The following is a 27,972-nucleotide window of genomic DNA, read 5'->3' as shown; positions in this document are numbered from 1 at the left end:
GTACATGGTGTAATAACTCACATTGTTGTAGGACCAGGATGTCCTAACCTTGGACAAGATTATAAATTGATAGAAGTATTGAAAAATGTAAATAGTTGTAATTCGGCATTAATAATGATTTTAACATTCTAAAATATTTCCTAATGCTACTTTTAAGACCTTCAGGGGCTGTGAAAGTGAAAGCAACTGCCATACCTTTATATCAATACTAAGCAGGTTTATCAAAGGGAATGCTTTTGAACATAAGAACAGGCATAGCTTTTATTCTCTTCTCCAATTCCAGTTTCTTCTCCAAGGATCAAACATACCAATGCTACCAAAGATGATCCATTCTTTGGACTCACGTTTTCTTCTAACTTTCCTTCTCTACAGGATCTATCATATTGATGACACCTCTTCAGGGTCTGGAGATGGACACCTTGATTACAGCAGAGCTTTTGAAGTGAGTGATGTTTTGAACCTATTTATTGGGGTGTCACTGGTAGCTTGAAAGAGCAATAATTAGTGTTGATTTTTTATTTTCATAGATTTTCATTAGTAGAAGTGGTTGTACTTAAAATTTCTTTTACTTCTATCTTTTGTACATAAGTGTTGTATTTCTTCCCTCTGGTTGGTGCTGTTACTGTGTCATTGTGTATTACTGGAAATGTACAGCAAACTATAGGGAACATATGTTACATATGAAAAAAGTATATTCTGGGTGTGTACAGTATGTAGACACCTGCTGTCTTCCTGGTCAGAAGCAGCTCCCCTTACTTCAACAAAAATAACTTTGTTGAAACTTTGTGGTCTTTTCTAGTATTTTTGGCCATTTTCAGTTCTTGTGTGTGTGCAAGTGCTGGGTGTCCTTACTAATACACCTGAAATTAATAAACAGACCTCACAAGTCAGGGATTGTTGCTTTTTGGTGTTTTCTGTTAAACATCCGTTGCATTTTGGGTTTCTCATTTTTCTGGAGGGAGGGGCAGGACAATAAAGGAAGCTGTTGATATTATTGTCATGATTCCTATAGCAGAGGCTGATACCACAAACTATCCACAGACTGCAGGATGACAAGGTTTGATAGTCCCTTCTCATGTGGACACTTCTATCTTGTTTATTTAAATAACGTTCTTTCTTTAGCAGGGCATTCCTACCTCTGCAGTAAAACTGATACTGATATCACTTGTTTACTTCCAGGGAACAAGAGATCCAATTTGTGCAATAACAGCATCTGATAAGATACTACTTGTGGTAAGCTATATGATTAACACAACTCCTAATTGCCTCTTGTGCTTGGAGACATAAGATTCTTCTATGTTCATAAACAATCATAATTTCAAAGCATTTCTGAATTTAGAATTTACACAGACAAAATCTCTTTCTAAACTTCCTCAGAGGTTACTTTAACAGTTTCTTCTGTTAACCTGGATTCTTTCTTTGGGAGGGCCAATTCACTAAGTACTTACAATTTAATTACAGACTAGTTGCCTGAGTTAATACTTACACATAGGATTTTATAAAGTCTAGGTCAGGACTTAATTCTGTAATCTGGGTCCTGAGAAGCCTTTTTGAGACAACATGCTCTAGACACAAAGATTTACAAAGTTACATATTAATGGTACAATGCATGATACTGCACTCTGTACAGATGAATGCCCTTTTGGATTATACAGATGTGTGATGTATTGAATCATGCCAAAGAGCTGGTGCTTTTTTTTGTTCCAAGTTGGAAAGTGATCTCAGTAGATGGACTTTAAAGCAAACTAACTGAACAGAACAAAGAGAGAGAAAGAACAGTGTTTCTTCCTGTTATCCACCTTCCAGGAAAGATCTTGATGTTTTCTCATGCTCTGATTCCAGTGTGGATTTTTGTTTGCTTTTTTTATTGTCTACTTTGACTGGATTTTGTAAAACCAGAGGGTATGGCAGAAAACATTAACAAAAGAAATGTGATGGTTCATAGCTGACTGTGGGATTGTTGCTGCTTGAAGAATAAGAAAATGAACTTCTGACAATAATTAATCTGTGACTTTTTTTAAAAGGAAAGGAATGAGAGGAAATGCCTTTGAGACTAGATCTGGATAAATGTGCTGAAGCTGAATGCATATGATTAGTGGTTCAATTTTCTAACACTTCTGAACTAATCTACTTTTTAGTCTATAGGGTATACATATGTGAAAAAGTAAAAAAAAGGTGATTTTTGCTGAGTATTTTAGGGACGGCTTTGGGGAAGAAAAAAGAAAAAGAAGGAATAAAGTTTTCACGCCTTTGAAATTTAATGTTGACTCATTTTCAACATAAGAGTTGAACAGTAGGCAAACCAAGAATATGTTGTTCACTTCACAGAAACACCACAAGAAAATAGTGGTAGTGATCATTTCAGTTCAGAGATGTCACTCCTTTCAGCCTGATGGTGTCTTGACACAGGGAATGGGTGTTTCATTAAAGATAAACCACACTGGTACTTAGATTTGTTTTCTGTTACTGAAGCCTGTGAATAACCAGTGTATTTTACAGCATTTCCTTTTAAATCCAGCTCTGGTCTTGCAGTAACTGGTGGGACTTGGTATGCAGACAGCCCCACATGAGCAGAGCTGTCCTGCTTTCAGACCTGGGCTGGTGCTGCCATATGGAACTCTTTGAGAGGATTTGCCAGTGTGGGACAAGGATCTTTTCACACCTCTCCTTTTTTATTATGTAGACCCTGTCTGGAGGTTCATGGCTCCTGAAATTGTGGGCTAGATGTGGACTGTAACTGTTTGTTTTAACATACCTGATTTAAGCAGATCTGTCAATTGTAGCATCTTAGAGTATCTTGTTTAAATACCAGAATTCAGAACTTTTAGGATGATGATTCCTTCTTTTCACTTGTGCTCTATCACTTATCCCAAAGCTCTCTTGTCTAAAACAGCATATATATAAGACCATTTTAAAGGATTTACAGATGGACAAATTCTCTTACTAAGGCAGCATTGCTTTCCTCTAGGGAAGAGAATCTGGCATTATTCAGAGGTACAGTCTCCCTAGTGTGGCTGTAGTGCAGAGCTATACCCTGGACTGTCGTGCCTATCAGCTGTCTTTGAACTGCAACTCCAGGTAAGTTACAGATCTGCTTCTGACACAGATATCCAATTTCAAAATGAAGCATTAAATTTGTGAAAATACTAATTCTGTGAAATCTGCAATTCTATAATAATTATGTACTACTTTTAATTTTGTATAAACAATTTATTAATTTTAGTTGTTATTAATGGTTGCTTAACCATGTATTTATTACAAATTATTTCCATCTGGACAGTCATTGCTCTGAGAGACTGTTAGTAAAGGTCCCCTATGTTTAACACCCTGTGTGCATGAAAATACCTTTGTTTTATTAGATGAACCAAACATAACCTACCTCTGATCATGAAATGAGTTGATAAAATTCTGTCATAATCTGAAATTTTATACCTATGACTTCTTTTTGTTTCTGTGTCCTTCTAAAGCCTGGAAACTTTGTTCATCCCATTTAATTTTCCATTGTTACAGACTGTAACTAGTAGTGATGTTTCTAATAAATCTGGTTCTCCTGAGCTTCATCTCTGCCAATACTGAAGTTGCTTTCTACTTAACGGCGATGTTTTTGCAAGAGAGTGCATGAGAGTGTTGGCACACACTCATAAAAAAGGCAAAATACACAAGAATTTGCAAGGCAATTTTAATCACTTCAAAATGACTTTATAATTTCAATCAAAATTTATAATGCACGTGTAGATCTCTTGCTTTTGCTTAAAAGACAGCATGATCTAGTCAGAACCATAATCATTTTGCTTTGAACTCAAGCTGTTTTCTTCCTAAATGACTTTGTTCTAGGGAAATAAACTCAGATCCATAAGCATTTTGATGTTAATTTTCTAAATTGCATTTGAAATTTTAATGGGGATTAAGGCTGTCTACCTGTCAATATTTAGAAATGCTTTTAAAATGGCCTTGTAGTGAATACAGGTTACTGAGATTCACTGAAGACCTACACAACTCTAATTTTTCAAATGTAGCCTTCTAGAAATTGTATTTTTCCCATATTTTAAACTACTTCAAAGATTAACTGGATCATGTGTAATATTGCCTTGGAAAAAAGTGAAGAACGCCCTTTGTATAAACGCAAGAAATCCTATTTTAGGAATCAATAGTCTGCATCACAACACTGACTTTTTAATTTAATAATCTGCTTCACTGCCTCCTAGTAAATAAGGAAAACCTGTTTTGTTCAGTTATTAATTTGAGTCTTTGTCAAGAAAAGTTTGGTGAGGGACAGACCTACAATTTATTCAACTCGGTATCTGATGTATCTTCATAATGCTGGATATGAAAATGGGCATATTTCAGAACTTTGGAGGGCCAGATCCTGTGTGAGCAGATAAAGAACATCTTTCCATGTGTCTGGTCTCTGCTGAGCAGATAAATGAAAATCATATGGATCTGGGCTGGTTCTGGCACACGACAGCATCTTATGGAATCTATAGACTTAGGCTGTGCCAGGTTAGAGAGCTGTTTCAGCCTTACAGCCTCGAGCAGTGTCATTTCACTGCCTTGCTTTCCCTCTGTTTGTTTTTCTGTAGCCGCCTGGCTGTCACAGACCTTTCGGGGGTTCTGACCTTCCTGGATCTGGAGCCGCGGGCTGCAGACAGCGCGGGACAGCCGGGGGCGGGCGCGCAGCTGAAACTGGAGCGCAAGGACGTCTGGGATATGAAATGGGCCAGGGACAACCCAGACTTGTTTGCAGTGATGGAGAAAACAAGGATGTATGTTTTCAGAAACCTGGATCCAGAGGTAAATATCGACGTGTAGAAATGGCTCATTTGAGAAAGTTCGCTCTTAATGACTCTTTCTTGAATAGTATTATTCTTATGCTTACCATTCAGTTCTGCAAGTGTTTGTTTATATAAGCTCACTTCAGGAAAACTCAAAATTGTGTCAGCTCACGTGGGAATGTTGTTTTGGACCAAATAGCTAAAATGAATGGTCAGTCTAGAAACATAAAAGTGGTGTCATATTTTTCTTAAATGTATGAGATTTTCTGGAGCGTATTTTTTTGTATGGTTTGGAATACATAAATCCAATTTTTTGTAGAGATACTTGTAAAACAGTTCAGTTGAATCTAAATATTGGCGGGAGTTACTCAATCTCTTTCTCATAATTTAGTTGCAGAAAACATGAGGTGTTCTGTGTTTACAGAATTGTCAATAATGTTAATGATTGCAGTATTTGTTTCTTGTTGGAAGTACAAATAAATCCTAGTTTGGAGAAGAATGTATCTATACTTAACAGATTTGATTAGGATTTAGTCAGACAGAATACAAGTTCATTTCATTATAACCTTTTTAACTTTAAGGAACCTATACAAGCATCTGGATATATTTGCAACTTTGAAGATTTAGAAATCAAGTCTGTTCTTCTGGATGAAATATTAAAGGTCAGTATAATTAATTTTTTTCTGCAGGAGAAGTTAGTGTCTGTCTTAATGATAGATTGTTTTGTTGGGTAAAAAGAAAAGTCACCAGGAATAAAAATATGTTTCTTTATCCATTATGTTAGAATCCTGAGCATCCTAACAAAGATTACATCATCAATTTCGAGATTCGGTCATTACGAGACAGTCGAGCATTGATTGAAAAAGTTGGCATTGAGGAATCTTCCCAATTCATAGAAGACAATCCACATCCCAGACTTTGGTAAAATCTCCTATAAGCCAAATTTGTTTCAACTCTCCCCTCTCCCCTCTCCTCCCTCTCCCCTCTCCTCCCTCTCCCCTCCCTGTTCAGACAGATCTAGTATGAAAATAAAAACCCTCAAATTAAAACCAGCCAAAACAGTGTGCATTTTACTCACAATCATTTAAGATTTAATGAATGTTGGAGTACCTAGAGTATCAGGCACGTGCTGTATCATGTTAGTGGGTATAGGATGTAGGCTCAGGACAGCATTTTGCTCTGTGCTGTATGGGCCCCAAAACACAGTGCTCCATGTGTTTTGGAGGGAATTCAAAGGAAATGAAAAGCTGACAGAAAGAGAACCAAGTTGGTTAAATTAAAATTAAAACTTATATATTTGATACTGAACATTAAAGGTAAAGGGAATGCATCAGACTGACAGTAGGATAAGGGCAGTTTGAGTTGGACTGGGTGTGCTGTGTTCTCATGCAGCATCTCAGAAGTACAGTAATTTCACGAATACAAGCCGCAGAAATTTGACAAAAATTTTGGTGGAAACCCGGAAGTGCGGCTAATACTCGGGGGCGGCTAATATGTGAATAATTTTCTGACATTTACAACCCCAGACGTGCCAGCCAGGGCGCCGAGCCGAGCACCTGCCAGTAAAAGCCGGCATTTCGCAATTGTTACAGAGTGTTACTGTGTTGCCCTGGCTCCCTGCAGGCAGCACGGGGGGCGAGGAGAGAGGCGGGAGAGCTCTCTTCTTCCCTCCTCCGCCGCAGCCCGGGGGAGAGATGGGGGGGCCCTGCGCCGCCATTGCCGCGTTTCGGGGAGGATGGGGGGAGCCCGCACCGCCATTGCCGCAGCTCGGGGAGAAGGGGGGAGCCCGCGCTGCCATTGCCGCGGCTCGGGGAGGAGGGGGGGCTCTGCCCCCGCCCTCCGCCGCGGCGGCGGGAGCGGGGCCGGGGCGAGCGAACCCAGAGGCGGCAACCAGCCCTGAGCGGCACCACCGAGCTGGGCTACCTGGCCCCGTCAGCAGCCCCTAGCGGGCCGAGCCTGCACAGCCTTAGCCGAGCCAGTAAACCCCGCCATGCCGCGGTTCTGTTAGTATTTGGCAACTTTGTTGCACGCGGGTCCTCGCTACGAACGACAGAGCGGCTTATATTCGGGTGCGGCTTATTTATGGACAAAGAACGAGATGTTTGCCAACACCCAGAGATGCGTCTTATACTCAGCGCGGCTTGTATTCGTGAATTTACTGTAATTGAGAAATGGAGATAGTGGCATGCTTAAACTCAGCATGGCTCAGCTATTAAACTAAAATTGAAAAGCCTGAAGACCAAACATGGCACACGTGAGAGTGTGCCTGTGACAACAGGAGTTGGAAATCTGAAAATCTGTTTAATATCTCAACTTTTAAGGGCTGGAAGAGTAAAGGGCTCAGTAGATAATTTAATGAAAAGTCAGTGCAGGACCTAAAACCTCATTGACAAGTTCCTTGATGGAGGAGACCAATTCTCTGTAACTGTCTGGATACTGTTTACCTATCTGTAACTTTCTTTAGTAATTTTGGCTGTTTTGAAGCTAAATGATCTGTTGCAGCATTGGATGCTTAGCTTGCATCAAGGGAGTTGGAGAGTTCACTGTTAATTATGATGGTTCAGAGATGAATTTATAGAGTTGCTGAAAGACCAGACAAGACACCTTGCTTTGTAAGTTTGTCCCAAAAACCATTCCTTTCTATTTAGTTGTGCCTTTGTCTTAATTTTAAAGAACAGCATTTGCTTTTTACATATTTAAAGTTTCTGTAATACTATAATTTTATTAACTTGAGTGTGTAGGGTAAAATATTAGTGTTTTAAGTCTTCCTTTTTACAAATGTCTTGAAGTAGCTGAAGATTTTTTGAACTTTGAAATTACTTTTGTGTTTTTTGCTAGTACCATCTGTTCACTTAATCTAAAATGACAATTTGTTTTGCAAGTCTGTGTCTCAGTAAAAGTTCTGTATCATAAAATCACAAAGTAAATGTCAAATTCTGTTCACCTTGCTCTGGAATTGGCATGAATTTTATTTTTATTATGAGAGAAAACAGGTCACATATTTCTGAAGAAGAGGTGGATTAGAAGTGCTGGATATAAAGCCAGTATATTCCAGATCAGAACAGAACAGTGACCTTCTTTCTAGAATGCAACAAACAGTGATGTGTAGCAGATCAATTGGTTTCTTTGATGTCAGTGATGAGCACTTAAGTGATACCAACCTTCTCAAATTGATTCAAAAATACAGAGCTGATACTGCCTAAGCATGGCTTGGGTCATTGAATCCAGCAATAATAGTGGTTTTGTCGGTGCCTTACTGCTCTGAGCTTGTTTCACAATGTCAATCAGCCTAAATTTTAAAAAACCTTATTTTGCAGAAAATTTTAGAGCTCATTCAAGCACCTGGCCTGAATTCCCTATTTGCAGAACTAACCAATGGGGCAGTACCAGTTACAAGGTTCCCCAAAGGTTTTCCCTGCTCTCCCAGATTGCTGTCCTAACAGGACCAGGAACATCCAGATGGATCAGAAGGATAATTTATTTGTTGTGGCCAATGTAGCTGGAGTCATTTAGACTGAGGCTGCCATCAAGGCTTAAAGTTGTGACAAATGCATAGTGAGAAATAAGTAAATAAATAAATGGAACTGCACTGAGACCAGCAACACATTTCCCATGAGTGTCACAGTCAAATCTTGCCCATTCCTCCCAAGCCAGTGTCCATCTGAACAGCTGAACAAAAGAATACTAGCAATTATATGAACATCTCTCCCTTGCCTAGTACTAGGCAGATCAGAGAATGTATTAGGAATAAACACGTGACTGTGTTAAGATTAGCTAGTAAATGATAAATTGCAACAACTTGTATGTCTTCTTTAAATAATTACTGATAAATGTATCATTTAATTTAATCTATAGCTGCTTTTCCATCTGCTATGTTTGTTTTCACACAGGCGACTCCTGGCTGAAGCAGCTCTTCAGAAGCTGGATCTGCAGACGGCTGAACAAGCTTTCGTGCGTTGCAAAGATTACCAAGGCATTAAGTTTGTGAAGCGCCTGGGCAATCTGCAGAGCGAGTCCATGAAGCAAGCAGAAGTGGCAGCCTATTTCAGCAGATTTGAAGAAGCTGAAAGAATGTATCTGGATATGGACAGAAGGTAATTGCATGTAAACATCTCAACAATAAGTAAAGAAAAAAAAGTCAGGAAGAAAAAGCATTCCTTAATCAGGAATGACTGTTTTCTCTGGAGAGTCTCTACCAGTTTCTGCAAAAACATAAAAGGATCAGATGGAGAGAATTTTGGTTTATCCATAGATAACCAGTTCTGTATGTAAACCAGTACATTCCAAACTGTTTACAAAACCTTGGCTGCTCTAGGTAGTGCTGTGTTTTATAATGTTTTTTTCACAAGTATTTTGTCGGTATTTCAACTGGGATTCCAAAAATACAAACAATCTTAAATAATGTTTAATTTATGTGGTGTTGCTCTGCGCTAGTAGCCAAGTACACATTCTTCTCAATTACATATACAAACAACAGAGTTTTTAATGAACTGTAATTTTTGGAGAGACAGGAGGACTCTGGATGAAACTGTGAAACATTGAAACCAATCAGTGTAATTTTTGCTCAGGAATGAAAACAAACAAAACAAAATTTTAATATTGCTGGGAATATAAATTAACACTAAGTAATTAGCTAGAGCACTGTCTCTACTGAAAAAGGATAATGAGAAATCAGCAGCAGCAGTTGTGCAGTGTAGCCTGTAGATGGTGGTCAAACATGGAGAAATATGAATCACTTATGCACATGTGAAATTTTTAAGCTTTGATTAATGGAGCCATGAAAAACAGTAGGGAATGATGGAGAAAAAGATTAGTTATTATTTCATGCTGTAAGAATGAAAGTAAGGGGGACAGGGTGGCAGGGCAGAGGGAGAAGGCAGCAGCTGGGGAGAGATGCACAATAGTGCCTGGTAATGAAAGTGTCCTTGCATATTGTTAATTGAATGGCAGTCTGGTGGTTTGGGGGTGTGGGCTGCCTCCTAAGCACTTCAGTCACACTGCAACACCCAGTTTTAGATATGGCATGTTCCTTTTCACGTGGCTGAAGAGAAATTTGGACATAGAATTGCAGAAGTCAAAAACTTACTTTATTGTTTACTGGATTCAACTTTCACAACCAGAAAAATCCCGATAAGGATCTACCATAAATCACAATGAAATAAATCTATTTTTCAAATAAAATTTTAATATTTTAGATAGATGCTCTTACTTAGCTGACTGTATTGACTTTCTAGTGCATTCCTTAATTTACTTGTAAGTTGAGGGCATTTTTAAAAGGAGGGCATTTTTAAAAGAAAGGCATAGGTCTCTCCCATTCATTTTCTATGCACCTGCAGAATTACTTTTATATGAGGTAATATAGAATTATTCTGTTTGGTGGAAAAAACATGCCAGACAGACACACTGTGAGTCATATGTATGCATGAATAATAAAAAGGAAAAAGTACTGCTGAGTCCTTTCTCCTTTATCCAAAATCATCCTGAATCTGGAAGAGAAGTCTCAGAAATCCATTTTCTTACATCTCAGCTTTAGCCTCCATTATTCATATTTGTTGCTTCTCGGTCTTTCCCCTTACCTTCCTTCTGCTTTTAGCCTTTTGCAGCTGCTGCCCTCTCTTGTAGTGGCCAGCAGTGAACGATACAGGACAGAGTAAGAGGGAACCTGAAGTAACATCAGCCCAACTGTCTCACTCATTCAGCTCCTCACACAGGAGTGTGGCTGATAAGGAAGTGCATACATGTGATATAACCTGTGAGCTCTCTTGAGTGTCTGCTTTAATGGAATAGTGTTTAAATCTGGGATCACTCTGATACCTGCACTGCAGGTTAAGAACACAAAAATATTTTTGGCTGCTTTTCTCGAGTTTTTGTTGCCTATTTTGTTTTGTCTGACTTTTCCCTGCTGTTTCCTGTTCAGAGATCTTGCCATTGGGCTGCGGATCAAACTGGGCGATTGGTTCCGGGTGCTGCAGCTGCTGAAAACGGGCTCGGGGGGCTCGGACGATGCGCTCCTGGAACAGGCACACAACGCCATCGGAGACTACTTTGCAGACCGGCAGAAATGGTATGGTCTGGAGGAACCAGCAGTAAGGAACTTAGAAAGGAAATTTGGAAACTGATGACAAGACTTCATTTATGAGGAGGGACAGATGTCAGGAAATTCAGGATGCAGCACATTGGATAATTTTTGAATAATGATATTTAGCTCACACCTTTATAGTTCCTTGATACAATAAACAGAGAGAGCTGTTGATCAGCTACGTAAAGGGTGAAGATGATATAAATCTCTGCTTTGCCAGAAGTCTGTCTGCTTCCAAGGAAGGGAAGAGAAATATCTATAGTTATATTAGGCTGGATATAGAAAGTGTTAAAAAAACAAAAGGATTAAAAAGTAGTAGAGAATTACTGACCATCACTGAATTTTCTAAAATGCTTCAAACCACAAATATTTGAGAAGGTCCTGAGTTCTCTGACATGGGTCTATTTCCAGTTTTTGCCCAAACTGGGCACCCAAGGAAGATTTTAAGGGCAGTGCACACCTGAAACGGTATTTCTCCAGAACACATATTGCAATCAGGTGCTTACTGAGCCAGAGGTAATGTCTTCATAGCTAATAACTTGCAGGGAATTTCTTTCATGAATGTTTCCTGTTGCCTTCTAAGCCCATGTCTAAGAGTTCCACAGCTCCACTCTCTATTGCCATTACCCAAACTGTATTGTCACAATGCAGCTGAAAACTGATTGATTTTGAAAGTTGAGTTTTAGATGCTTTAGGTAACTTTAAGGAATGGTCTTGAAAGTCTCAGTGTTTACGTTTTAAAACATGGAAGCACAACGATAAAGCCCTTTTCTGGAAGTTTAGCAGTGAGCTGTCCATTGTGTGCCCTCATCTCTGCAGATGTGGGAATACAACTTTAAGAATTCCTTGACTTCCTAATGTTACACTAGTCAGAGAATCAATATTGCTACACTTCTAATATAATGATCTGTGCAAATTAAAATTTTTGAGCATTTTGGAAAAACAGTGAAATTCTAGCCATGAAAGTTTTTCAAGCAAAGTTGCCTATTTAAAATAATGTGATTTTAAATTTACAGATGTAGAAGGCTTACAGAATTAAAAACTTTTCTTGTGTTTATACATCAGAAGCCACCACATTTTTTTGTCTTATTAGGTTAAATGCTGTACAGTACTATGTCCAAGGACAAAACCAGGAACGTTTAGCTGAATGTTACTACATGTTAGAAGACTACCAAGGACTGGAGAATTTGACCAACTCACTTCCAGAGAATCATAAATTGCTCCCTGTAAGCAAAAAGCACCTTTATTGTTCACTGTCTTATACCCAACTATTTATTTAAAATTTCCCATCTTGGGAGGACTAAGAATGAAAGAATGCAGTGTATGACCTACTTGCTTAAGTGCAGTGGTGTTACTGTGGTATTGATCTCTAGGATTACTGTTATTTTCATACTCCCATCACTCTTCCTTTCCCTTATTGTCCCAGGTCCCCAGAAAGACCTGACTGACAATACTCTAAAAGGAGAGGAAGTAGATGGGATAGGGTGTGTAGGATATATAGGTGTACACGGTATAGGTGTCTATATGTAGCAGGAAATTACTAAATAATAGCTAATTTAAAACTATGCTGTAGTTGATTTAATCCAAAATGCTTGAAAAATGCAGAACACACTCCTTTAATGCCTTTTCTAGTAAATCAAGACATAGCATTTTCTTTTAACCTCATTGTAATAGCTTTCTTGAATTTAGAAGCAGTGTGTGAGACTAGCACACTGCTCCAAAGATTTACAACAATGCCTGGTGCCTTCACAGGATCCATGAAGCAAACAACCCATTCCCTACCCTACTGGACTTAAATTAAATTAACCAAACAGGAGTACTGCTGTTGCTGCACAATGTACTAAAATTGTGGAAGTGAATTTAATACAGTGCTGATGCTTTTTGCAGGATATAGCTTATATGTTTGTGAGAGTGGGGATGTGTGAACAAGCTGTGTCAGCCTTTCTGAAATGTAATCGACCAAAGGACGCTGTGGATACCTGTGTGCATCTCAACCAGGTAAACCAGCATGCAATTATCTGTAATAATACCAGTTCAACAGTGAGATTTCTGTCCTAATGCCCAGTGGAATGCAAATCCTTAAGTGACAGATGATTTTTCACAGTTTCTGGAACATTCATACTTCAGTGCTTTAGCCAGTTTTCTGAAATTAAGATTATACCTCTGGAGGGGCAGTGCAAAGCTGCATGCAGGGTATGTGGGCAGCATGCTCAGCATGCAGACATTTGTAGCCTCTGTGGAGCTAGGCCGTGCTGCCTCCTGATGGAATGGGAGAAGACTGGAGAAGAGATAGATTTTCATTCTGGGTATTTTCCACACCTCCTCCTTCTTTGTATAGATGCAAATGGATTTGTCACTGCATGAGGGTGCAGCTGGAAAAAGCTGAGCTGGAAACTGATCTGCATGTTTATAACTAGAGCTGTTACTTGGTATGACTTACCCTGTGAAAATGTCTGTGTCAACACAAATAAGGGAAAAACTGAGGATGGCAGTGAGGAACTCGATGGATGGGAATGGCAGGACTGACCAGGACTGGCTTTATGTGAACAATTTCTTAGTTTATGGATCTGAAGAGCTATTAGATGTGAGATTCAGTTAAGATCTCAATCCTGCCAAACTTTTCATCTGGGGCAAACACAGTAGCCAAACCACTGAAGATCAGGAAAATTCACAGACAAAATGAGGTGTATAGAAGGATAAGTAAAGTGTTACTGTGTGCTTTAAGCTACTGGGCTGAGCCCTCTGTCAGACATGCTTTTGAGAGTCTGGTTTAAGTAATATCAGAAGTGTTGAAATCCACATGTACAGCTATGAGAGCTGCAGTGAAATGATTTTGCATAGCTTTTGTGAAAGTAGAAGCAACTGTTTTATATGTGGTTTTGAACAGAGGTCCAGCATTTTTTTCAGTACTACTGCCTCACATGATTGGCAATGGTGGAAGCATTTGTATTCTCTTGCTTTTTATATTAATTTTATAGTTGTCTGGTTCAAAATGGTGATGAAATATTGCACACAAACGTTGCATTCTGTTCATGAATAACTGGTTTGTTCTGAGAGTGTTATTTGAAAAAATGACATTAATAATTGTCTCCTTTAATTTCTAGTGGAATAAAGCTGTGGAGCTGGCTAAAAATCACAATATGAAAGAGATTGGATCCTTGTTAGCCAGATATGCAAGTCATTTACTGGAAAAGAATAAAATCCTTGATGCTATAGAACTCTATCGTAAAGCCAATTATTTCTTTGAAGCTGCTAAGCTCATGTTCAAGGTATCACAGGTTTTATTACTGTCAAATGACTGGGTTTTTTGGACTAGCTCTTGCTATTTTTGTGCTACTCTTATTCTCTTGGGGTTATTTTAAACAATGTCTAGACAATAAGCAGATGTCATCATTCTTATGCAAAGATGGACCCAGCTCCCTGAGTTCAGCTATCTCTATGTGTAATAATTACCCTGGGTGTCTTCTGTAGCTAGTGAAGATGAGACTTTGGGGACACAAGCCATCTATTTATTTATTTTGAGACTTTCACTTCAGTAGGAGATTAGCTGCACCTCAGAAAAGGTCCTGATGCCCTGCATTGCCCAGTAGAAATATGGTAGACTAGCATGGGGTGCAGTGTCCACATTATTTTAGATACCATGGGAGGTATTTTTGTCTCCTTAAAAAAAAAAAAAAAAGAAAAGAAAAAAAGAGCAAAGAGCAATGTCAGTAACTAGAACTTAAATTTTGGTTTTTATTCAATTAGTTCCTTCAGTTAGAAATGGCTGTGATGTGCTTTTAAGATAAAGATGTTGCTTAGATTTGGTTTGGCTGCAAAGATTTCTCTACATAGCTTAAAGTCTTGTAGGAGTAATTACATAATTTTTACAGCAAATATTTATAGCAGTATATATTATATATATATATAATATAAATATAAATATATATGTGTGATTTTCAAAAGCCATTCTTCTTTTCTGGGAAAACCACCAAACCTTATTGAAAGCAGTGTTTAAAAATTGCTATTTTTTAGTTTGTTTTTATACTGGATCACTAGACTTGTACGTGGTTACACTGATTTATCCTTCCTGAGAATCTGGCTTTATATATATGTTAGCTAAATAAATACAGAATAATGTGCATACTTCACTTTGACATTTTCATTTATAGTTCTGTTTGCAGTCTAAATTATTACATTTAAAGGCAGCATCATTTTTGGCATGATTTCCTAGGTTTGTGCAAGCATGCAATTGTCCAAGACAATTAAATCCCTTTGTTGTTTTTTTTTAAGATTGCAGATGAAGAGTCAAAGAAAAGGACGAAGCCTTTGCGAGTGAAAAAGCTTTATGTGCTAGCAGCCTTACTTATGGAACAATGTCATGAACAAATGCAGAATGCACAAAGGGGAAAAGTTAAAGAGAAAAGTTCAGAGGTAGTGGTTTTTTGTTTTTTTTCCCCTTTCTGGTATCTGCTAGCTAGGTCGGAATAAAGCAAACCATCTTGATGGGAGCCTATAATGTTTTTTTAATAACCCTTTTCCCTGCTAAGAACAAAGCTTTCCTTCAAGCAAGTCCCCCATGAAAACATTGTTTTAAGTACTATTTTTAAACATTTAAATTGTATGTATTAAGAGATATTTTTCTTTCTAAGTTTAATGTGTTTTTCTTAATGTTTTCACTATAACAATGAAAACCATACTAAGAAACTGGAGATTTTTTTTCTTCCTGCAATACTCTTGTGTTATTTAGTATTGATCCCAGAGAGTGATTTGTGATTAGATTAAGCTGTGTTGCCTGTAATTCAGCAAGGAGATGGGTCCAGATACAGGGGAAGCAAATGGAAGATTTTTTTTCTGTTCACACATTCATCTTCATATGCACAAATGAAATAGTTTAAACAAATATTTAAGAGCTCTGGTGTTGAAAGGCAGTATTAATCCAAACTATGAACCAGTCTGCAGACATGCACAAGATGTATTTGTATACACACGTATATGCTATTTATCTTTAAAAATCTGCACCACATGTTGTGCCTGTGCTCTGGACAGAATGCCTGACAATTTGGTCCATTTGTATTTTTCCTACTTAACACGGACAGTGGTGTAATCACCAAGTATAGAAAAGCTCTTTTCGTATATCCCCATTTCCTGCTGTATCTGTTTCATATAAAAATTACTTGTGATACTGGTTTGTTTTCAGAGTGCTTCAGCTTTGGCTGGTTTGCTGGAAGAAGATGTTCTTTCTTCAACAAATCGCTTTGCAGACAATGCTTGGCGAGGAGCTGAGGCTTACCACTTCTTCATACTTGCACAAAAACAGCTCTACAAAGGTTCTGTAGATGCAGCACTTAAAACAGGTAAGAATTCATTTTCAACCCTGAAAAGACAGCACATAACTTCATTTACAGCTGCCACATTTTTCAGTTCTTAATAAGCCCATGGAATTTAAACCAAAAACACATAATGAAACAAATATGGCTGCAGTCACAATACCTGGAAAGGACTTTGCTGAAGAAAATGCAAATCTTTCCAAATATTACCTGGTAAACTGGTCAGTCTCTGTGGATGTTCTGCTGACTGTTTTGTTTCTCTCCCTAAATTATAAGGCATACATGAATTTACCTCAGACCTCCTTGTAGTGCTTCACAAAAAGTCTGTGGGAGTTAGAGAAACAAGTAGTGCCTTGTACTTTGTCCAAGTAATGAAGATTTCAAGTCCTCCTAATATTTTTAAAACCAACCAACCAAAATAAAGTCTTTCAAGAAGACACCAATTTCCAAGTGAAATCTCCTGGTTATTTTTTCTTTTAGAGCAATGCTTCATAGTCATGTCAATAAAAAGACTGTGGTTCATTTTGTCCAATTTTTAGAATTAATACTGTCATCTAGTAGCAACTATTTCATACAGATGCTTGCACTTCTGAGAAGATATGTAATAATTCCCTTGGATTTCTTTTTCATTTTTTTTAGCTCTTCATTTGAGAGATTATGAAGACATTATCCCTGCAGTTGAAATCTATTCCCTTTTGGCACTCTGTGCATGTGCAAACAGAGCGTTTGATACGTGTTCAAAAGCCTTTGTTAAATTAGAATCCTTGGAAACTCTTAAGCCAGAGCAGAGGCAACAGTATGAAGACCTTGCTCTAGAGATATTCACAAGATATAGACCAAAGTATAACAAAAAACCTGAGCTGGATGATGTTCTTGAGAGGTGGGTTTATTTTTATATGACACTGTAACAATACTGTCACTTTTTTCTGCCTTTCACTGTATTTTGGGTTTTATGTGTGATCAAATTAATTAAGTGCTTTGCTACTTAAACCAAATATTGGGCAAGAATGAGGCAGGAGTTGGCCAGTTTGGAGGAAGCACTATACAGCACTATATTGTTTGGGAAAAGAGACACTGTCTGCATTCGAGGAACTGGGCATAAAGATGTAACTTCATCTTAATTTGAAATGCAGGTGGACAAAGCACAGGAGTTTTAGAACCCTTGAGACTGTGTCATGTGGCATTAAAGTAAGGATATTACTGTTTGCATCACCATGGTGAGGTGATGAACGTATCAACAAGGGACTGTTTAACCATTATTAACTAACAGGTCTCCAGTGTTTTGTGATTTACCTAAATCTACTTGGTGTGAAAAGAGCAATATGTGAAGTTAAAATTAGTATGAAGGGCACATTTAAGGAGTAAGTCCTTGGAGTGGCTGTACTCACAACAGTGTGATGTGTTTCCTTCTAAGACCATGGAACCTGTAAATATGGAAATTGATTTGGAATCAATTTTCTTTTAGCAAACAGGATTTTAACTTGTCCTGGCAGACACTACTGTGCAGCTGTACAGAATCTCAGTAGCAGCTGTCAATCTGACCCTTCAGACTTTAGAGGAAGGAGTATAATAATAGCAGTGTAGGTATCTAATCAGGCCTTACCTTTATATGGCCTTCACTGCTTCTTTTCACCCCATCTTTTGGATCTGCTGCTCCTGATTTGTTGACTGCATGGTTTTGGGGGTAGACATTCTCAAGATTTCTATACTTGGTTACATGAACAGTGAAGTGTTACATGAGCTAATAACTTAAAATCAACAGTTGGCACCCCACACTTTTATTCTTTCAGCTTTACTCTTTTTTTTTTTCTTTTTTTTTATAGTGGAGATGGTAAGCTTCCTGTGTGTGTTGCAACAGGAGCCCCTATCCTGGAGTATCGATTCTGGATGTGCAGTGTGTGTAAGCACTGTATGAAAGCCAAAGAAGCAGGCCATTATAATGCCTGTCCTCTGTGCCACAGCACAGTAAGCTGAGGATAAAGCCTCTGTATCTGCATTTATGACTGCTAAAAACAGCCTCTGAAATGTTACTGTCTTTTGAAATACAACTCAGGTACTGTATTGTAGCAGTTAGTGCTGCTATTAGAGAGACATTAAAAAAATACCAAAGCCAAAACAGAAAACCCACAAGAGCAACCTTTACTGCTTCCTTTTATCTGAAGAAATTACTGTGTAAATAGATTCCATTTTTTGCTACACTTTTAAAAAAAGATTTAAGGTAAAAACATTCTTTTTGAATTGTATATGGAGCCTAGTTTCAAAAGCCCGTGAATTGAATGTAGGCTCTACTCTGAGCAGGCTCCATTTTTTTGTCTCTCTAATTCCATAGGAAATTACTGGGTTTTCTCAGAATTCAGAGTTTTTTGAAGGAAGCGATTCCTGAGTTGAAATGTCACAATAATTTTGATAATATTACATGTTTTTGTACTACTGTTTAGAGTTGCTAGAGTGATGATACCAGTATAAGCATATGTTAGTGCTGGTTTCTTTTGCCAAGTGTATTTAAACCCACCACAGCAATAAAGGGCTTGAAAACACACAGTAGTCAGCGTGTCAGTTGGGTTCCTGAGCTTGGGTGATGTCATCTTCAGCAGGTTCAGGAAACCTCCCTGAACCTGCAACCTGGAACCTTTTCATGTAGCTTGAGAGAGCAGCCTGCATCTGTTGAACACATTTCAGGAGCTGGTGTCACCCTTGTTACACACAAAGGTCCAGGAACGATGTCTCTGTGCTGCCCTACTGCTGCTTCAGGGCTGTGCTCTGGCAGTGCTGCAGGGCTGAGCTGCCCCAGGACCAGCCAGCACCCGGCTGCCTGACAGGAGCTGTGCCCTTCACACTGTGCCTTGCTTGAGAGGAGTGTAGTTCTGTGCTGTCTTTCACCTAACCTTAGGCCAGGTAAGGATAAACCCATCTCCTTACAATCAGAGTGGTAGAACAGCCTGGGTTGGAAGCGACCTTAAAGCCTGCCTTGTTTTAAGCCCTCTGACAAGGGCTGTGACACCGTCCTCTAGATCAGGTACCACAAGCCTATCCAACCTGTTGAGTATTTGCAAGGACGGGGCATCCACAGCTTCTCTAGGCAACCTGTTCCAGTGTCTCACCACCCTCGCAGTAAGGAATTTCTTCCTCATGTTTAACCTCATTCTCCCTTGTGCTATCCTTTACACCCTTGGAAACAGTCCTTCTCCAGCTCTTAGAGCCCCTTTAGGTACTGGAAGGTGCTCCCAGGTCTCCACAAAGCCCTCTCCAGGCTGAACAACCCCAGCTCTCCCAGCCTGTGTCCCGGGAAGCGGTGCTTCAGCTCTGTGGTCATCTTGTTCTGCTCTGGCCTCGCTCCACCAGGTCAGTGCCGGCCTGTGCTGCGGCCGCAGAGCTGGACGCTGCACTGCAGTGGCGTCTCACCAGAGCGGAGCGGAGGAGCAGCCCCATGCCTGCCCTGCCGGTTGTTACCGGGAATATTTCGGTGTTTCCGTATTTCTGTGTTTTGTGTCCCGCGGTGCTCGCAGCTCCCCCGTCCCTGCCCAGCACCGTCCCTCAGGCGGCCGCGCGCGCCGGCGTGCCCGTGACGTCAGAGCGCGCCCGCCCCGCGTGACGTCAGCGCGATGGCGGCGGGGGAGGCGGCGGCGCTGCTGGCGGCGGCGCGGGCGGAGCTGCGGGCGCGGCGGCTCTCGGCGGCCGAGGAGCTCTTCAGCCGCTTCATCGCCCGCAGCCCCGCGGGGTAACGCCGGGGCCGGGGACAGCGGGGCGGGCGCGCCGGGCGGGCCCCGCTAACGCCGCTCCCTCTGTGCCCGCAGCGCCCGCAGCGACCTCGCCTCGGCGCTCAACGACCGCGGGCAGGTGCGGTACCTGCGCGTGGAGTTCGCCGCCGCCGTGCAGGACTTCACGGCCGCCATCGAGTGCCAGCCCGGCTTCGAGGTGCCCTACTACAACCGCGGGCTGGTGCGCTACCGGCTGGGTACGGGCCGGGCCCGGGCGTGGCAGCGGGGCAGGGGCGGGCACGGCGTTGGCAGCTGCGGCCTGCCCCGCTGTGTGAAACAGCCCCAGTGCGGCTGGGCTGCGGCTCATTCCAAACGCTGCTGCTGTGACCACGGGGCCAAACGGGGGGTGGACTCGTGGGAAGGTTTGCATTGGGGTAAAACAAGCCCGTTCCAAACACCACCATTAAATCTGAGATAAAGCATCTCCCGAGCAGCGGTGAGCGCAGCCTTCTCAACTTCCAGTGGGCTGCCGGCCACCTCCAGGGAATTTCCTGCCCGGTTTTGATGGTGCCATCACAAAATGAGAGCCCCGCGCCTTTTGTTAGAGCTTGGCTGTTGCAGAGATCAAGGGACTGAGGAATGGAGCCATGGGCACCAGCTGGAGGCTTTGTCTGTGTGCCAGCTTTAAGGCAGCCTCTGTTGGTGCGGGCATTTTGTCTCCTCTTGGGAATAAACTGGCTGAACTGAGCCTTGAGTCTGTATGACGTTCAGAGATACATACTCTGGTTCTTGATGTGAAACCCTTTGGCTCTCCAGCCTGGGAGGATTCAAATGTAGAGGATCCCGGAAGTAGCTGCTACTTTGTGGGTGAAAGTATTAGGAGATGTTCTTGAGTTGTGAGAGGTTTGTGAGCATGAGCAGTTACTGATAATTCTACTTTTCCTTTTTTTTTTTTCTTTTTTGGGACAGGAGACTTTGATGAGGCCATGAAGGATTTCAGGAAAGTATTAGAGTTAAACCCCCAGTTTGAAGATGCTGCATTGAGTCTAAAACAGGCTATTCTTGATAAAGAAGAAAAACAGAAGCGGGGTTATTGAAAATTCAGGTAGTGAAGTGATGTGAAAATATTTCCCCAAACACGTGATTTTTGTCATTGATGGATGAAACAGAAGATAGTTTGCATCTGTTATGACCTGTTGAAGAACTTCATTTTTGGGTGAATAAGTTAAAAATTGATTATGATTGCAGAATAAACTAGATTTGGTATTTTCAGTCTTGAGGGAAAGTATAATGTTGATCTCTGTGAGACACATGTACAGATTTTGTACATAAATACTTGGTTATTCTATAATAAATGTATTGTCCAGATTAATTAAAAATAAAAATGAATGTGTACTTTTCATCTTGTGTACAGAGTCTACTGTAGAAAATATTCACAGGAGGAACTGTGCCTTTCTCTTTCTTATTGAAGAGATCAATTTCCTGAAAAATACAGTGTGAAATCCACCTATGGAACTAGCTGTGAATACCCTGCCAGCTTCATTTCTCACATGGTAGGAGGGACCATTACTGAAATCCAAATCATCAGCAAGAAACACCCTTGCATGTTCATGGCAATGCCGTTTTTAATTTAATAGTCTGAGATAGTCTACATGAGCATTAGGATTTTGATTTTTAAATTAAATGATGCCAGTGAGATTTCTGCTTATGGTGAGTTCCTCCATGGATGATCCCAAAGCCTGCACAGGGCTCACTGAAGATGGTGAGGCCCTTTGGGTGAGTCATGAGAGCAGGCTGGAGCCTCTGGATATCCTTCCCAACAGCCTCACTTTCAGCGTGGGGATGAAACTGCAACAGCCACGAAGAGAAATTTGAAACAGGGCTGAGAAAATGCTGCATTTACCTCTCATGCTCTTGACACGATTGCAGCCATTTGAAGTTACAGAAATATGATACATATTACCAGGATGTGACCATCCACAGCTTGAGAAATAGGCAATGACCACTTTTGCCCTCCTCAGAAGTCTTAATTTTTGACTTTTCTTGAAATATTAAGCACATGCTTTGCTACCATTTATCTTGGTGTTCTGTCTCCAAACCAACACAGAAAATTGTTCAATGACTTGACACACTTCATGCCACCTCAGTCTTAAAAACTGAGAAATCCTATCAACTCTTGACTGATGGTGAGAAGGTGAACTAGAACTAAACATGTTCCTGACTGACATGCCAAGACAATTAAAAAAACACTAATGAACTGTTGAATGTGACTCAAAAAATTTTACTGTGGGAGGAGAGACCACAGGTGTGGTTCTGTACAAAACACTTAAAATGACAGTATATAGATCAAAATATTAACAGTGAATAAGTATTTTAGAAAACAAAGATGCTAGAGATAATACTCCAGCTTGTGTTGGTTTGTGAATGTTGCTTAATTACTTCTTATGCAATTTTTGGCACAGAAATACTGCACTGGGCTGAGGAGCAATTGCCAGCTCTCCACAGTATTTCCTTGTCTCTCCTGTGAAAGGATGAGCTGTCATCATGCTTTTCAGCATAATCTGGAGTTCTTTCAAGGTAATTTTGGCCAGTAGGGTTTTCACATTTTCCCCTTTCACATGCACACGAGTCCCTTAGTTCTCTGGCTTTCAGGTTCTCAGCCTGAAATTACTAACTAGCCCTGCTGGAGTAGAGTTAGCTTTCTTCACAGTGGCTGGCATGGGGCTGTGTTTTGCATTTGTGCTGAACACAGGGTTGATAATACTGAAATGTTTTTGTTATTGCTGAGCAGGGCTTGCACAGAGCCAGGGCCTTTTCTGATATTTGTACTGCCATGATGGGGATACCTGGAAGGGTGGGAGGAGACACAGCTGGGACAGGTGACCCAAACTGACCAAAGGGGTATTCCACGCCATAGGGCATAATGCTCAGTGTATAAAGTAAAAAAAAAACTCCCAAAACGTGAAGAGGAGGATGTATTTAGTTAACTCTCCTTGTCCTGCAATATTTCCTGTTATAAAAGTTTAAGAATTAAAAGCCTAATGGAGAATAATAAAATTCTTTAATGTGATGTTTTGTGGAATTCAGGCAACCTCTCAGGCTGTAAAAGGAGCAGAGTTGTGTGCTTTGGAAGCTTTGCAATGCAAGGTGCTGTAGCTTTATACCTTCACTGGGCTTTAGGGGTTGTCTCTGCACGAGAATTCCACACTTCTGTGGAGCTCCTGGGTCAGTCCTGCCCCTTCCACTGCCCTTGTCAAAGCCGTGGGGTTGCACCAGTAAGTCAAACAGATGGATGCTGCTAATGCACTGTGATTCTTTTTACTCTGGCCAGAAATATTTCAGATGTGAATAATTCTCAGCTGCTTTCCCAAGGTTTCCTACCTATAAACCTGCTGTCCCAAGCCCTTGACTTTCCTTCCACAGCCGTCACTGGCAGCCTCTCTGTTTGCCTTGTTCTCTGTAGCCAGGGTTAACTTGGCAATGAACAACTGTTCTCACCTGATGATTTACCTCTAAACTTACAAAAAACCCTGTGAATTCCGTAATATGTTACAGAATGTCAAAGAATAACATCACTGCTTTACAGAGCAAGGCAAAGAGTAACATCATCACCCTGTGCTTTTCCCTAGGACTCTATTTGTCACACAGCTATCAATGTTGCTGTCCCTTGCTTCCACATGCCTGCCTTCTGAGTGAGCAATGAAGGTTTAGGCAGCATGAAAAGCCTGAAACTCTCGGGCTGTTACAGGTGAAGGCTGCACTGTGTGCTCCTCATCTAGTAGGTAACTTTGTTAAAAGTGAGTGAGGAGAGAAAGGTGCACTATTCCAATTTTGTAGGGGTTGAACACCTCTATCTCAGTCAAACTCAGCTGTGCAGGACATGTTCTCTGTTGCCTGTCAGGAGGGGAAGGATTCAGAAAAGCAAAAACAATGTTCAAAACTGAAGATTGCTAGTGGGACGATAATATCCAATATTCTTTTGTGTCAGCAGATGACTGTTCATCTGCCTCAGCCTTTTAACAGAGCAGGGGCTGATCAGTGAAACACATTTGACCCCAGCCAGTGGCATTCATGCACAATGAAAGGTCTGGTTGCTTTTTATGAGAAGAGTTTGCTGAGAGATCTGCTCAGGTTGGAGGCCCCACTTCCAGCATGTTGTGACCATTTGAGCTGAACACTGGTCAGCTTGCTAGGATTATTTCCAAGATTCTCCTTGTAGGATCCATTCAGTGCATGAGCAGGGAGGGATTGGCTGCAGTCCAGAGCATTGCTTCCTACAGCTCGTGGTGATCAGTTCTTTTATCACTGTGCTTGTGTTGTACAAGGAGCATGTGAAATCCCTGTCTGGTCCAGCTGTGTCCCAGGCATCACCACAGCAGGTTTCAGCCTAACTGCTGTTGCTGTGGAAAAGGCTGAGCAGTGCTTTCCAGGCTGGGGATTCCCCAGCATGGGAACTCTGGTGTGCCTCTGCCTGTGCATTAAATGTAACTTCTTTCCCAATTCCTTTTCTCCACATTGGCTGAATAATGAAGGCTTGTTCAACTACAATGGTATGACCAGAGTGGTTTCTGAAAGCTAATCCAAGGAACCATTTAAACCCATAGGCCAGAAAACTGCAATCTAGGACAGGAGCTGGGTGCTGAAATTCCATCTGCAGCACCTGAGGTGTAGGAATGACCCCAGAGAACGTAGGTGCAGAGCAGTACACCTGTGCAATGGCATGGCTGTCTCATACCTTGGGAAAGACACCCTCAAAGGTAGACAGGGAATGCCTCACCCTAGCACACTGTGAGATGCAGTGTGAAAATCATCACCTACACCATGGGTAGGAGAAGGAGACCAAGGATGTGGAATTGCTCTGGCTTGTCTGTGGGAAGGGGGAAACCTGAAATCCCTGTTGAAAATGGAATGCAAATAAAGGGTATGGAATGCTGCTGGACCCCTTCCTGGTTTTCCAGGGCAAAAGGGGAGGATCTGGGCTATCTCACTTATTGCAGACAAGTTTATCCAAATTTACTGTGCAAAGCTGCAAAACAAGTGAACTGTAGTGACACCAGAGCAGAGCTGATGCTCACCTGTGTTCCCAAGAGTGCTGAGAGGAGCTAGCATTTGGTCATTTTTATTTACCCTTCACACCAGCTGAAAAATTTCTAGAGGACTGCTTTTTAGATTAACAGAAAGTTAATCTAAACTTGTGAGTTTGCTGCTGTTAAAAACAGGGAGTGTGCTCTCCTGGCAAGTGCCTGGGAGCAGTGACTTGCTGGGCTCTGCAGTGTGGGCTGTGGACAGCAGAGTGCACTGCTCATGCAGCAGAGAAAGCAGCACCCAGGCAGCTGCTGGGGGTCCTGGGGTCCCACACCCTCCCATTCCTTTTTACAGACCTTACTCCTTCAGCAGGTGCAGCTGTAAGAGGGCATTTATTCAGCAGTCATCTCAGGCAGGACTGCAGCTTTTGGGAAGCAGGCCACAGCCTGGGAAGGCAGGGGCTGCAGGAGGCACATCCTGAGAGTGACTACACGTGGTGGCATGTCAGCTTTGTACTTGATCGCTAAAAAACAACAAGAATGTTATAAAAAAAAAATTTCTGTGTGCACAGAAACAAAAAATACCGGGTGTAATTTTTGCTCATACTAGAGTATTCATCTATTCTATTTTGTAGGGTTTTCCATACAGAGGCAGTTAAGAGGAAAATGAGGAATGAACAAGTTTCCAAGAATGTCAGGTTGATGTAATGATACAGACAAAACTGCATAGTGGGAAGGAGCACGTGCCCACCACTGGCAGGGGCTGTTTGTCTCTTTGAAGCCAGTGTTGGTACAGCAGATGGCTGCTGTTGCACATTAGCAAGGACATGTTCTGTGCTTGCATTGCTCTGGTGTGTTTTTATTTGACTTTTCAGATTTGCACTTTACATTCAGATGGGAGGATTGGCAGTCACTTGATGAAGTATTACAAGAAGCAGCCATAATCAGGGCTGGAATAATTTTAGTGATCTGCAAGTCCATATTTGAGCAGCTGGAAGAAACACAAAGTGTTATTTTGCAGCCTTGGGTGGTTTTCTGCTAAGTTTTCTTCTGTAGCCACTTCAGAGAGGCAACAGTTTGCAAGATTTACTGATCCTGTTAGCAGACAAGAACTTTCCAGTGCTGTCCCACCATCTGGCCTTTAAACTTCATGCAAATAGTTCTGGTGGTTCCTGGAAGAAGTAGCTCCTGTGTCCAGTGGCACCATTTGGAAAGCAGCCAGCACAGCAGAGCCTTCAGGTGCTGTTGAAGACACACACAGAGGCTGAAGTGAGGAGTGATGCTGGAGCAGACAGCTCAGCAGCTCTGGTTGTCCAAGGGTGGATGAAGCTATAGGTGAAACCCTACTCTTCGGAGGATTTGAACCATTCAAAAGCATTTGGAATATGGCAGTGTGCCTTAGTTTCTAAAATTTTGGATCTGTGTTCTCTCAGACTGGGGGCAGTCCTGTTGAAAACCTGTTGAAATAATACCTGGCTCCAAAACTGCCTGCTATGGCCCAGCTCCAGCATGCCCTGCTCTGCTGCTGGCATCTGCTCCAGAGCCACACCATCTGTGTTTGGCTTGGCAGGCAGCTCTCCTGCTTCCCTCTCTCATGGGCTCAAGCTGTGAACCATGTCCATTCCCTGTTCTTGTCCCAGAACTTTTATTTTTGAGGTCCTCAAGGACAGGCTCTGCATGGCTTGTGTCACAAAGCATGGCGACCTCTCAGGGTGAGTGCACAGGGCCTGGTGTTCTTACCAAATTCAGTTTATGTGTCTCATCTTAGATCTGGAGAAACAATCCACACTGGTCCAGCAAGTACATAGCCCTGGAGACTGTCAGAATGGTGACCTGGAAAGCCTGAGAACAATACACAGTGTTTGTGTAGTTTTTGAGGAATAAATACATGCTGCCCATTAAAGGTGACATCGACGTTCACAGTCCATGCTCAAGGCATTTCAGAAGCCAAGGTCAGAGCTCCTAAATCTCTGAGAAACATCAGGTCAGGGGTGCAGTGCAATGGTTCTTTTTCTGCTCCACAACCTACCCTTCCTCTCCCTGCAGGTGCTGCCCTTTCCTCTGCAGGTGCTGCCGGGTTGTGTGTTGGTAGGGGAGCACGCTGCCACCAAGCAGTGCACGAACACCTGAGAAGAAGGAAAAGTGCCACCTGATCCATATCAAATCCCACTTTGCAGAGCATTATTTTGTCTTTGCCTTTTGCAGAAACTACATCTGATTAAGCTTAGGCTTCTCTGAACACTTCCATGTGGCACCTTCTAGCTGAACCTGCCTTGAGTTTAAAGCTGGTGTCAAGGGAGCCCTCAGGCAGTTTGGTAACTGGGAGGCTGAGACAGGAGAACCTAAAACCTCACGTGCTGCAGCGTATCAAAGCTAGACAGAAACTCAATCTGGTGCCTGCTGCAGCTGCACACTTAGGAAGCAGCACAAGCCAGAATTGCATCATGTTCATTTCCAGCAAGTTCAAAAGTTGAGGTGCCTATGAAAGGCTGAGTAAATAATGATGCAGTTACTTGAGCTGCCCAGGCAGGGTGAACACACCATGGCTGGTGTCAGTGCATGTCAGGACAGGCACTTCTCTCAGCTGGGTGCACAAGGAGCAAAGGTGACTGTCCTGGGGTTTTTTTGCTCTCCTTAGTCCTTAGAGGAGAACAGGATCTCACACTTTAAGACCAAACCCACATGCTCTGTTTCTCTGCCATTAGGCTGATACCCACCCAAAGAGGTGGATGACTGGCTAGGAGAGATGGTAGACAACAGAGCTGAACTGGATATTGGGACATATAAGTTAATTTTTCTGCTCTAGACCTTTTGAGCTGAAGTGATATGAATATGATTCTACACAAAGCCAGAATCACCATATAAAAATTTGTTTACTCCAGCCAGCCCAATCTCTATGTGGCAGAGGAGATTTAAGAAGAGAACTGAATTAAAGCTGTGCCCCAGTCAGGGTGGTTGAGTTGAATGCTGGCTAGGGTTTAAGTCTGTGAGGTGCCTGAATGTGTTTCTCAAAGCATAGAGTCATGGAATATCTCAGGTTAGAAGGGACCCATATGGATCAAGTCCAACTTCCTGCTCCTTGCAGGACTA

General features: G+C 41.5%; 2 protein-coding genes across 4 annotated transcripts in view; both read left to right on the top strand.

The window, feature by feature from the left end:
- Nucleotides 1-18,697, top strand: part of WDR35 (WD repeat domain 35) — a 45,670-nt gene extending 26,973 nt beyond the window's left edge. For all 3 annotated transcript variants that reach the window (XM_033054772.2, XM_033054771.2, XM_033054770.2), the window contains 15 exons: nucleotides 373-442; nucleotides 1,180-1,233; nucleotides 2,969-3,078; nucleotides 4,581-4,791; nucleotides 5,354-5,434; nucleotides 5,557-5,693; nucleotides 8,663-8,866; nucleotides 10,690-10,836; nucleotides 11,945-12,077; nucleotides 12,739-12,849; nucleotides 13,956-14,120; nucleotides 15,124-15,264; nucleotides 16,031-16,187; nucleotides 16,800-17,040; nucleotides 17,984-18,697. In XM_033054772.2, the coding sequence (XP_032910663.1) occupies nucleotides 373-442; nucleotides 1,180-1,233; nucleotides 2,969-3,078; nucleotides 4,581-4,791; nucleotides 5,354-5,434; nucleotides 5,557-5,693; nucleotides 8,663-8,866; nucleotides 10,690-10,836; nucleotides 11,945-12,077; nucleotides 12,739-12,849; nucleotides 13,956-14,120; nucleotides 15,124-15,264; nucleotides 16,031-16,187; nucleotides 16,800-17,040; nucleotides 17,984-18,134 (2,113 nt within the window). In that variant the 3' untranslated portion in view covers nucleotides 18,135-18,697. The remainder of the gene's footprint in view (nucleotides 1-372; nucleotides 443-1,179; nucleotides 1,234-2,968; nucleotides 3,079-4,580; nucleotides 4,792-5,353; nucleotides 5,435-5,556; nucleotides 5,694-8,662; nucleotides 8,867-10,689; nucleotides 10,837-11,944; nucleotides 12,078-12,738; nucleotides 12,850-13,955; nucleotides 14,121-15,123; nucleotides 15,265-16,030; nucleotides 16,188-16,799; nucleotides 17,041-17,983) is intronic.
- Nucleotides 18,698-19,754: 1,057 nt separating this feature from the next.
- On the top strand, nucleotides 19,755-21,258 carry TTC32 (tetratricopeptide repeat domain 32). The gene is made up of 3 exons (XM_033055427.2): nucleotides 19,755-19,878; nucleotides 19,955-20,115; nucleotides 20,828-21,258. The coding sequence occupies exons 1-3, from the start codon at nucleotides 19,763-19,765 to the stop codon at nucleotides 20,953-20,955; spliced, it is 405 nt and encodes a 134-aa protein (XP_032911318.1). The 5' UTR covers nucleotides 19,755-19,762; the 3' UTR covers nucleotides 20,956-21,258.
- Nucleotides 21,259-27,972: the final 6,714 nt, after the last annotated feature.

The sequence above is a fragment of the Catharus ustulatus genome, chromosome 3, assembly GCF_009819885.2.
Source record: "Catharus ustulatus isolate bCatUst1 chromosome 3, bCatUst1.pri.v2, whole genome shotgun sequence".
Classification (NCBI taxonomy): Eukaryota; Metazoa; Chordata; class Aves; order Passeriformes; family Turdidae; genus Catharus; species Catharus ustulatus.
This window is presented reverse-complemented; position numbering and strand designations above follow the sequence as displayed.